This window comes from Terrapene carolina, unplaced genomic scaffold (genome assembly GCF_002925995.2).
Source record: "Terrapene carolina triunguis isolate 2854851 unplaced genomic scaffold, T_m_triunguis-2.0 Scaffold192, whole genome shotgun sequence".
Taxonomy (NCBI): domain Eukaryota; kingdom Metazoa; phylum Chordata; order Testudines; family Emydidae; genus Terrapene; species Terrapene triunguis.
In genome coordinates this window covers 21,930,993-21,943,276 of record NW_020664543.1, presented here as the reverse complement: position 1 = coordinate 21,943,276, position 12,284 = coordinate 21,930,993, and the positions used below count along the sequence as shown (strand labels likewise).

Below are 12,284 nucleotides of genomic sequence, written 5' to 3'. Positions count from 1 at the left end.
TGCTCCCAGAGGGCGAATCTAGCCCTTGATTTTAATAGGAATGTCCCCTGCATTTGCAAATTGCCCGTGTAACTTTTGGGGCCAAGCAGCCAGCACAGCAGCTGGATTTGGTTCCCAGCACAGTCAACGAGAAGCATCCATCCCCTGAGGATGGGACTATTGCACACAAAATTACCCCTCGTGCTGATCTGAGATCGGTTCACAGTGACACCACTTGTAACTAATGGGATGGACCCTGGAGGAACTAAGAAAGATGATTCCTGCCTGAGTCATCTGGGAAGACAGATAGGCTCTACAACAGCTAGCAAGGGAGAGGGGGGCTCTGTTCTTTCTTCCTCCCACCCTGCCAGAAGCCATTGCATCTACCACACAGCGCTTCAAAGGGGACCTCAAAGGGCAGAGTAGCTTAGGTTGGAAATGGAGGATTTTTAGAAGAGCATAAAAGGAGCCCCAGCCAGCAAAGGATCTCTCGTGAGTCTGTATTAAGAAGACTATTGAAAATTACAGATCCAGACTAACACGGCTACCCCTTTGATACTTGAAAATTACTATTATTGTAATACTGTAATAGCACCTAGAGACCTCAGCACCAAAGAACTTAACATCTAAGACCCCCACTTCAGGAAAGCACTTTAGTGCATACTCAGATTTAAGCATCTGCTTAAGTATATGCTTCAGTTATGTCCTGAATTAGGCCTAGGTAAATTTTCACGTCAACATTTCTGCACTTGCTTAATTAAGCATCCGAGCAGGACCACTGACTTCAATCGGCACACTCAGCTGCTTTAGCACCTAAGCATACGCAGGATCGCGGCCTCGGCGTTGGAATCTAATGCATGTCTCTTGCAATGCTGCAAACCCAAACATAACAACCCTCTGCTACTGAATGAGGCTGGATAAAGTACAAAGTAGAGTTAAAACTGCTGCCTCTCACTTTGTGTTTGTCCAGCGCCTAGCACAATAGAACCCTGATCTCAGTTGGGGCCAGCAGGTGCTATTGTAATAAATAATAAAACTGTCAATTGTCTGAACACATTTCACTAACTAACGTTACAGGTGACAGCTCAGCCCACTGTAACCAAGGGAGAGTAAAGAAAAACAATTTTCCCCTCTCCATTTTCAGTTTGTTTCCATTGGGCATTTGGCAGCACTACTGTATTGTCAGTTTCACCCTTTTCTTATATGGCGAGTCAGTTTCCTTAGTGTTTGTGCGGGTCTTTCATGCAGCAACCAAGGAGAGGAAGACGGTTGTAAGGAAAAGGGAACTGTGAAAGCACAAGAATTGGCAGAGGCCTTCGGGGACAGGTGTGAAACCTGAAACTACTTGGAAACATTTTTTAAGTGACTACATCTCAAGCTGACAGCACAAACCTTTTGAACAGCACAAACAGCAAGAAGTAGAGATGGGAATGACCCACAAAGCTTGGACCCAGATTAAAATTTCCCTGAAATCCAGGGATGCCAAGGTTCAGAGTTTGCTTTTAATTTACTTTCACTAGAAGTAGCTTCTTTTCATTCTCATATCTCCTGGGGTAATAGTAACACAAGTAAGGTTTCTTGTTTTTTTTAGAACTAGCAACATATACAAGACAAAAATTGTAATCACTGAGCAACAGAACAACTGGACAGCATGGTGTGACAATATATTCCTTCAGTGGTGCATAGAACAATCAGTGAAGATTTCAGTTCATTCTTGTAAAATGCTTTGAAATCCTCGACTGGAAGGGGTTATTGTTTGCTCTTTGGCTGGAGCAGTTAGTCAGGGGCTTTGCTGGGTTGTTTACATTGGGAGGAGAAATTGATTATACCAGTCATATATTTCTTTGGTGCAATCCTGTTTATTGACAAAGAATGTACACAAAGTCCTGTTTCCCTGAAGGCAGTAGAAACAGAGAAGCAGACAGCTCCCTTGCTCACTATGTCCAAGCCTGCCTTTCCAGCGAGTCCTGTGCCCCCAGGAGTTCTCCCTCTCATGGCTGCTTCTCTGGTCTTTTGCTGGCTTTCTGCATCCCCTGGCCACAATGCAGAGGGCTTGCTAAACAATCCCTCAGCCCCTGCATTTGCAATCGGGAACCCCTCAGAGAATCATAGACTATCAGGTTTGGAAGGGACCTCAGGAGGTCATCTAGTCCAACCCCCTGCGCAAAGCAGGACCCATCCCCAGACAGATTTTTACCCCAGTTCCCTAAATGGCCCCCTCAAGGATTGAACTCACAACCCTGGGTTTAGCAGGCCAATGCTCAAACCACTGAGCTATCCCTCCCCCCTGCTCAGGCTTTGCCATGCAGCCAACTGCCTTGGCCAGTAACCTCCTATTGTTTCTAGCCATCATTATGTAAAAGGGCTTAATTGCTCCTTCCATTTAGTCTAAAAGAAGGGCGCTTAGCACACCCCCAACCAGGTCAGTGATTGTCTAATGACCAAAGACCCACTTGCTGGCCGCCAATAACACCTTCCAATGCACCACTATTATTTAAAAGGGCCTCAGATAAAAGACTTGCATATCAGAGCAAAAAAGTACAAGTGCATTTAATTTCATTTATTTACTGTTGAATGAGCTGAACTGGAAAATTTCATTTGTTTTCCCTAGCAAGAGTGGAAGCCGAAACCATCAGCTTGTGCAGAAGAATACGAACTGCCATTTAACAAAATGAATGTCTCTAGGACTCAGGGTTATGAAACTGATCTTCCAAACATAAATCGATGCCGTGCTGTCTGCCAGAGTCTGCAGGCAGGCTCCCTGGCTCTACTACTGTCCCTAAGCTTTCCCAAGTTGCAGCAGAGTGAAATTGACAAAGCTCAGGTCAGTTTCACAGCAGCACCATTCAGAACCCTGAGGGTACAGCCAAATGGTGAGGAATCATGGCAGTTTCACACTGCAGCTGCTAGGGAAAGGTCTATGCAGCAGCAGAAGCCATAGTGATTCTGATACTGGCAGGCCTGTTTCACACCTCTATGACTGTTTCTGTTTCTAACTCCTATGCTAAAAAGCAGCCACTAGCATGAACTGTCGTACACATTTTGATGCAAATCCACCAAAGCTAAGCTCCTAATACAGATGATCCTTTATTGCCTTTATTTCCCCTAAATCCTACGTAGGGGGAGGGGGGAAGGAATTGCCAGTCTTCTGGAAAGGTTCAATTGTTTTCTGGGACAAACGTTCCTCAAAAGACCTGAATCAAATTAAACCAGCCTCTTCCGACTTCATCTTTCTTTGCCAGGATATTATCCTTCCCCCTTAAAGCAGCCAAAGTGAAGACCTTCAAATACATATTTAAAGGAACGGAGGGGAGCAGCCATACAGATGTCTGTATCTGTTTCAGAACGTGGACCAGAGGCCTGCTGTTATCTGTGAGCATGACTCCTATCCCTGAAGACGGGAGAGGGGGAAGGATACCTCAGAAATGAGATTTTGGGGTGGGTGAGGCGGTGAGACACCTTGGATCCAAAGAGACAAGCAACCAGTGGGTTAAATCAAATCATTTGTTCCTTGTGAGTTAACTGCCCTAGGGAAACATACAAACAAATAAGCCACCGTGTCCTTTTTATTTATTATGCTATATTCACAGCTGAGTGGCGATGTCTGCTCAGTGCACGGCAGCAGTGGGGAAGCCGAATAAAATGCTAGGCTGCATTTGGAAAAGAGGGGAGAGAGAGAGAGAGAGAGAGAGAGAATGAACACAACATGGAAACGTATTTCAGTGCCTTGGGGTAACTGCAGGGCCCACTAACAACTTGAATAGCACAGCCTGCGTGGGCCCCACTCATCTCAGCGAGGGCAGAGAGAAAGCTCCTTTAAAGGGATTAGGGTTAGGTAAGCGTGACGCCCACCCAGAGCAAAGGAACGCCATGATATGGGATGCCTCTTAGGCCAGGTCTACACTACAGACCTATATCGGTATAGGTACGTCGCTCAGGGGTGTGAAAAATCCAGCCCCCTGCACGACATAGTTATACCAACCTAGCTCCCCCCCAGATAGACAGGGCTGTCGTCAGGAGAGCGTCTCCCATCCACATAGCTACCGCCTCTCAGGGAGGTGGGTTACCAAGCCAATGGGAGAAGCTCTCCTATCAGTGTAGGAGCATCTCCACTAAAGCGCTCCAGCAGTGTAGCTGCCTCGCTGTCACGCTGGATTTGAAGCCAAGCCCTCAGTGCCCACACAGCAGGTTTATAGCAACAGACTCCAGGCTTCTGAGGCCAGACACTCCGGCACCAGAACGTGTAGTCTCTTTGCCTGGAGAACCCTGGGTGCTGCTCTCTGCCTGAGCTGGGGTTCGTGGCACAGGCGAGCTATCACCATTTCTTAACCACAGAGCATAGGGGCCATCTTGACTAGGGGCAGGCAGGCTCATTTTGACATGGCAAGAAGAGCTCTCATGCATATGCCATATTTGTTTCTTTAGGCCACCCCTATGCCTTTGGCCTGGGGGAAGAGGGAGAGACCCTCCCTATGTCAAAATATCCTTTAGCCTAGTGGAAGGTGCACTGAGCTGGAAGCCAGGATACCATGAATTCAGGTCTCACCAGCTCCACTCATTGCTGTTCATATTTACCTGCACTTCACCCCCTTCGCACCTTGTACATCCACCTTAGGAAGCAGTCGATTATCAGCCACCTCATGTCAAAAATAAGGGAACTGAAATGTTACACAAGTTCATTTTAATGACCAGGCCCCTGATAACGGCAGCCCCTACTCACAGCCACTACTCTCAGCCACACTCTCGCTCAGAAAGAAGCTGCCAAATATATGTGCTTGGTTGTGTCATCTGAAACTGCTGGTCTAGCCACAGGACCGCGCTACCTTCCCAAAGCCAGGAACCAAACCCAGCATTCCTGACTCCCCCTCCAGAACTGAGAATACCACCCAAGCCCTAACTGACCATTGTACTGTTGTCTAGCAAATAGCTGTGTAACTCATTGGCAAAGCTCTATGAAGCGCCTCTATAATAATCACTTACGAGTGAGAGCCCCAGCTGGTGTAGATCAGCTGTACTGAAGCCAATGGCGCTAAGCCGATTGACCGCAGCTGAGGATCTGGCCCACTACTTCGGTACCGACTTTGGTCTGAAAAGATCCTAGAGCAGATTACAAATTATGTACATGCTACTAAAATGCAGCATCTCTGGGGTGAAGCAGAATAACAACGAGGGGAAAGGGGAAAACCCCGGCTATTACAAACCATGTCATGGGATCGTTACAGACAAATGAAAGCACGTGACTTATTGGGGGAGGACACAATCCATACAGAAAGAAGGTCGTTACCTCGCGACAGCTGTTTGCTGTGGGAGGGACTGGTAAATTTCAGTCCTGATATCGCCAAAGCCCTCCTACAACGGACACGAACTGGCAACCTCAGCACTGAGACCTGGGACTAGATGGATGAACAGCTCTCTCTCCAGTTCAGATGCATTGCAGGTAGCGCGCCCGGCTGCAACCTACACTGGACCTGTTTGAGGACATCACCTCTTCAGGACGATCCAGGGGGTACCTTTACCCAGCACCACATTTCGTGATCATTAAACAGAAGTTCCAATCTCCATCCATTCCTCAGCCTCCATAGTCAACCCCGTTCTGACCACTGCCCAGTCCCTTTCACCTGCAGCCCCTCTCCAGCACGGCTCTACACATGGCCATGCCAAGCCCTGCTTGCTCTCCAAGACGGCACTGACGAACCGCCTCGTGGGACCACTTCCGAATGGGCTGCTCCCCAGGTCTGTGCCTCCAACCACTGCCTCGCATTAGCACCTGGGTCTGCTGCTACCACATGCCCCACCCATCCCGCTCCCATGGAAATCCATGGCAGGACTTGTGGACTTCAAAGGGAGCAGAACCAAGTTGCATGCACACCTCTGGCATGTCTCTTGCTGCCCCTGCTGTTATACGTAATGGCATTAAAAAACTGACAAAATTCATTCCAACCAGAATAGCTGCCTATTTATTTTTAAAATTTGTTGGCTCCAATATCAATACACATGACTAAATAACCTCTGTTTTCCTGGCACTTGAACTCCTGGCCACCCCACAGTATTTTGGCCAAGAGCAGAGCAGGATTCAATAGAGAATTAGACACCTATTTGAACGCTGAGAATATCCATGCTTGCATTAGACAAGATACCAAAGAGACTGGCTGAGAGATACAAACCCTCATAGGCTTGGAGCATAAGCCAACCGTTAACTGACCGGGGTGGGAAGAAATTTCCTCTGAAGAATCACATACTGGTCACTGTCGGATACAGGACGCGGGCCTGATGTGGATGCAATTCATACGTTCCTAGGACAGAAGGCTCTCAGCCAATGAGTAAAGCAAGCATCCTGCAGAGCGAGGCTAGGACCAAGCCATCTGTTTAGGGAGGGCCAGGACCCCACAGACTCACACTGCAAAAGAAACGGTACAGTGATTTAGCACTGCTGCAGCTGAGGTTGCAGAAGTACATGCCTTCAAATCAGCACACACTTTGTTCGCCAGCTATCTCAGCAAGCCGCCTGGCTTCCAACAGCTGGCTCCATACATGCAGTATGTTATCGGTCAGTATTCCAGATTCCACAGAGCAAGTGTCTCAGCGGGGTCTGCTCTGCTCACAGTTCAAATCCAGAGGCTGGCACAGTTATAATGGTAAATCCAGTCTTGCCAACTCCTGCGAATTTATCCCCAGCCTCGTCACTGCTGATGCTCTTTGCAAAGTTCCAGCTTCTGGAGCCAGGTGATGATGCGAGAACCTCAACTTCCATTTAAACAACTTCCATTTCTAGCCCTCATGGCTGTGGAGAAAAGCCAGAAACGTGATCCCCAAAGGCTCCGAAACCAGAAGGGAAATACCCCCAAAGTGAGAAACGTCTCATGACTTTTCAGGCACTCTCATGATTTTGAGGGCCTGACTCATGATTCCTAAACACTTGAGGCGGGCAGTGCTATAAACACACACACACACACACACACACACACACACACACACACACACACACACCCCCTACTGAGCATCTGATGCTGCTTGCCATGGTACCTAACTCTCCTTGAGAGCACACCTCAAAACTCACTTCTCCCCTCTAGCCCAGCTTCACCGCAGCCTTCACTCCGGACAGTGCTCCTAATTGCCATCTGCTCACTTGAGAACTACACCAAGCAATAGGCAGATGTGACAAGTGCATCATAAGGTCCTTCCCTGTTGTTCCCTGCCAAGCTCCTCAGGCCCTTCCTGTGCAATGTCTAATTTAAGACTCGATCCCTTTAATGACATCAATGCCGGTGGATCCTGATGCCCCTGCAGAAACCCATCAACTTCAGGGGCCCATCTGTGCAGCGCTCACTGCAGGATCCAGACCCGAGATCGTAAGCGCCTTGGGGCAGGGATCTATCGTTTCTTCTCTGCAAAGTGCCATGCAGTTTTATAGTGCAACAGCAACTCAAAGCAGGGCCGATGCAATCCCTAGCTGTGCACGGTGAACATCTAACAGAGGAGCCGTTCAGCCCCCCTCCTCCAAAAGCAAAAAGAAATAAAACGACATCATTGCAAGTCTGAGCTCACTGGATTTTTCTTGGGATTTCAAACCTTGCATCCAACAGCCCTTGAGTAAACTCCATGTTTTGTTGGTTGTGTGCATAGCACCTAGCACAAAGGGGCCCCAAGCACTGACTGGGGCCACTGCTCGGTGTGATCTGGTATCATAGAAAGTGAGGCACCGATTCAGAAAATCACTTAAGCATGAGTGCAAGTTCCATCCTGAATCAGGGCATGTGGCGAGACAGCCTCGCATCACATCACATCTCAGAGCTAAAGACATAAAAACAACAAAGCTCTGCGAGCTAATGCAAAACAGAGCCGGCACAGAGACCGGGTAACCAGAGGCCGCCAGGGTCACTGTTTGTGGTTGTGAACTGCACAGATGCAGAGGCAGAGACATGACACCCCAACAGATTGCTAGGAATGGTGAAGTTAATTCTGGGCAGCTTACAAGTGTGACATGAATTGAGCCGATTCACGGGCTTGTTGTTTTCAAGACCAGCACTCCAAAGGTTAGGAGTATGAGATTCTGTCAACAAACAGGTTAGAAGCCAAAATACGCTGCTCTGGGGGTGCATTTTCTGGGTTATAACATTCCATGAAATCCACTCAGCCGCCCTCCCCTTCCATTGCCCCTGCACCTCTCTGCCAGCTAAAAGAACTTGTTTAATTAGAGAAAAAAGAAAAAACTCTCTCCCCCTTTCTCTCTATATAGAAAGCCATTGCAAAATCTTGGAGAATTATACAACAATAAACCAAACCATGTCTTTGGACACAGTCCCAGATAGCACATCAGATCACGCAGAGTATTCCCCATGTTCCCAAGCTCCATCCAATCCTAGCAAGCATAACCCTACGGATGGGCGTAAGACAACCAACCGAGATCCTATCCCACGGTGAGTTGCCCCAGACATCCCTCACGCCCCAGCCGACTTTGATGGGCTCCATCTGCACAGAGCTCATTGCAGAATCAGGAACAACCCTACCAGCTCCATCCAGCCACCAGCCAACCCGATTCAGCCCAAGATGAGTTCAGTGTCAAAGCCAAAACCCGGAGAAACCGATACGGGGTCCGCGACAATAGTCCAGGAACGACATCCAGTCATCAAAGAAACAGAACAATGTTCATCCCCACAGTGGAGTTTAATTGGCACCACAAAGAGCCTCCTTAATCAATCAGTCCGGGTAGATGGGACTGGGCCAGGCCTGGCCACAACACAGCATAGCTGATGCTCTATTCCCATCATGACACTCCAGACTCTCCACCTGCCCAATACCTGAGGGCAAAAACCAAATGTAACCAAACCCAGCGTCTGGCTTGTTTATGCCTTTTATCAGTGGCACCATCTTTGGTGGGGGGGTCGCTAAGGCCCCGATCTGGCCACAGCTGCGCATGCCCACCCCCTGCGGAGCCCCATTTCACTGCAGGATCGGGGCCCAACTCCAGAGTCCAAAGCAAACTTCATTGGCTGGCCAGGTTGTGCACCATTTACTGCTGGGCTCTTGCCCGCTGCTAGCATACCTCTCCCTGCCCAGCCTTTCCAACACCTGCTCCAACCTCCTCTCTAGTCCCTGCACACTCCTGCCGCCGCAGCCCCCCTCAGGAAGGCCAGGCGAGTGGGAGCCCAGCGAGCGGCTGCCAGCAGAGCTCTCGCCCGCCAGGAAACGCCACGGAGGAATAAAGGATGGGGCACGCCAGTGAATACGCGGGGACAGCCATCCAGGTGAGGCGCATCTGGAAAAATCCACCGCACCGGTTCCATCGCCCAAGCCAGCAGGCTCCTAACACAACCCATCAGGCCAAGGAGCAGCCTGACAAGGTACCAGGCACCCACTGCGCAGGGTACCGATGGGCGGGGGGGGGTCCGAGGAATAAGACGATAACACAGAGAGAAGCCAAGCGATTGACTGGCGGATTTCCCGGGGGAAAGAGGCTGGGTGGGGTGAGGGGAAGCTACACACAGGTCTGGGAGCTGCGGGGCCACTAGCCCCGCCAGAGAGATTTAGCAAACACAGGGCAGAGACGCAAACCGAGCAGGGCGCCCCGATCCCACGGGGAGGGGCGCGGCATGGAGCGGGAGGCAGGACCCCTGGCTGGGAAGTGACCGGACACACGAGTGGGGGGGTTGCCCAGGCTGGTGCCCCCCCAGCAGGGCCCCGGTTCGGTCCCGCTCCCCGCCGGGTCGGGCCGGGCCGCCCCTTACCTGCCCACGGTCTGGTTGGCGAGCTGCCGCATGCGGTTGAATTGCTTCTTCATCTCGGCAGCGAGCCGGGGGCCGGAGCGATCCGCGAGCAGCCGGGCGGTTACATGGCTCCCGACGGGAGAGCGGCGGCTCGGGCGCTGCGGCGGCGGCGGCGGGCGGAGCGGGCAGCCTGGGGCCGACAGCGTCTCACCGCCTCCATCCCGGCCCCGCGTGCGGCCGCGCTGCGATGCTCCCGGGCGGCGGCGGCGGCGGCAGCTCCCACCCCCCGCTCAGCGCATCCTGCGGCATGGAGCTGGCGCGGCTCCGCGCCCCTCCTGCTCCCACCTTCGCTTCGCCCCTGCAGGCTGCTGGGCGCCTCGCTGGGGGAATGGCGGCGCTACTGCGGCTGCTCGCCCGGCCCGGCCCGGGGGCTCTGGGAGATGTAGTTCCTCCCCCACTCCCCGGCGGGTTCGGGGGCTCCCACCCGCCTCCAAACCGGCCGCAAGGGGGCGCGCTGCAAAGAGGGGTAATTAGCAATTACCATCCCTCTCTCCGTGTCATCGCAGGGACGGCCCAAGCCAAGAGCCCAGCAGACTGGGGAAGGGATCCCTGCCCAGCAAAGGGCTCCCCCACTCCCCACAGGGCAAGTACTCTGCTGTCTGCAGCATCCCTCCTGAGCCTCTGAAAGTCCTCCAGCCTGCAGCAGGCTGGGCCTGGGGAATGCTCTGCCCCAAAGCAGCGACACAGCCCAGGGACTCCTTCTGGCTAGGTCTTCACTTTCCCTATTTGGCTGGTTGGGGAGCAGGAGGGGTTGTGTGCATCCAATTCAAAGGCAAGCCTTTAAAATGTTAAAAGTTGCCAAATTCACCTTATCTATCTGTGCCCATACATGGCAATCTACTTTACAGACATGCAGGGCTGGAAGGGACCTCGAGAGGTCATCTAGTTCAGTCCCCTGCACTCAAGGCAGGACTAAATATTATGTAGACCAGCCCTGACAGGTGTTTGTCCAACCTGCTCTCAAAAATCCCCAATGATGGAGATTCCACCACCTCTCTAGGCAATTTATTCCAGTGCTTAACCACTCTGACAGTTAGGAAGTTTTTCCTAATGTCCAACCTAAACCGCCCTTGCTGCAATTTAAGCCCATTGCTTCTTGTCCTATTCTCAGAGACTAAGGAGAACAATTTTTCTCCCTCCTCTTTATAACACTCTTTTATGTACTTGAAAACTGTTATGTCCCCTCTTGATCTTCTCTCCAGCCAGCATTTCCACCAGCAAAAATGGTATGAAATGATGATGATATGTTTGTGCAAGCCTTCTACAGGGCTGTGAAGGCTGCACTGAAACCAGCTTAGCATCCTCGGGGGACACACATATGTGTTTCAACTTGGTCCAGTGGCTAGCTGTCTCGGGAGAGCAGGCCTGGTGCTCTGGAACAGCTCCGAATGAAGTTCAGACAAGTTGCCTTGTCATGTGACACCCCCCAGGGCACACTCTCACTAGGGCAAGCCTCCTTGCTTCAGCGCCTCCTGGGTCTGACCTCAGAGCATTCAGCACCCCTGTTTCGTGCCATGAGCTCCCCGTAGTGAGTCCATCTGGATGGGACACCTGAGGAAGCCTTACATGTCCCAAAGAGCCATGCACCCCAACTTTGCAGTCAGCAGTGACTCCCAGCCAGTGGTGTGAAACAGAAGGGTTTATTAGTCGTCTGGAACACAGCGTAGAGCAGATCTTGTTAGCACGGAAAGTAGGAACATTCAGTAAAGTCCATCTTGGGGACCCAGAGCCCTGGGCTCTCCCCCCGAGTCCCAAACCTGGAGACTGCCCAGCTTCCAGCAGCCCACCCTCAGTCATGCCCAGCTGAACCTCCTCCATCCAAGGCAAACTGGTCACCTCGCCTCCACCTCTCTCTTTGTTCTCCAACCCCTCCAGCAGGCTCTTGGGGCTGGTCTACACTGGGAGGGGGGGGAATCGATCCAAGATACGCAACTTCAGCTACGCAAATAGCGCTCGCTCTGGTGGAGTTCCGGAGTCGACGGTGAGCGCGTTCGGGGATCGATATATCGCGTCTTAACGAGACGCGATATATCGATCCTGGATAAATCGATTGCTACCCGCCAATACGGCGGGTAGTGAAGACGTACCCTTGCAGAGGATGGGCCCCAGTCATTAGTCCCCAGAATACAGAGTGTCAGGCCATCATCTGGGCCCAGGGAGCTAGACAGCAATCACACCTGCCCTCTAGGGGTCGCTGCAACAACTACACACCCTTGTCCCACCACCTAGATACTTGTGCAACATGTAGGGGAAACTGAGGCACACACCGTATTCATGCAAAACATTAAGAAAATTCCCACTTCATCACACTAGTGCACTGAACTAAGAATCAGGAGACTTGGGTTCTAGTCACAGCTCTGTCACTTACCTGCTGTGTGACCATGGGCCAATAACTCTATGTTTCAGTTTCCCCATCTGTGAAGTGAGACCGACCCTCCCTTGGGATCTGTGGCTGAAAAACATTCTATGACAGGCTGGTATTGTTGTTATCTCTGGGAGTCAAAGCACCTGCAGCCTCCATTGAAATCAATGGGAGTTTTA

General features: G+C 51.2%; 1 protein-coding gene across 4 annotated transcripts in view; it reads right to left on the bottom strand.

The window, feature by feature from the left end:
• Positions 1 to 9,876, bottom strand: part of ARHGAP44 (Rho GTPase activating protein 44) — a 156,859-nt gene extending 146,983 nt beyond the window's left edge. For all 4 annotated transcript variants that reach the window (XM_024217593.3, XM_029912151.1, XM_024217596.3 and 1 more), the window contains exon 1: positions 9,705 to 9,876. In XM_024217593.3, the coding sequence (XP_024073361.1) occupies positions 9,705 to 9,757 (53 nt within the window). In that variant the 5' untranslated portion in view covers positions 9,758 to 9,876. The remainder of the gene's footprint in view (positions 1 to 9,704) is intronic.
• Between the last annotated feature and the right edge of the window lie 2,408 nt (positions 9,877 to 12,284).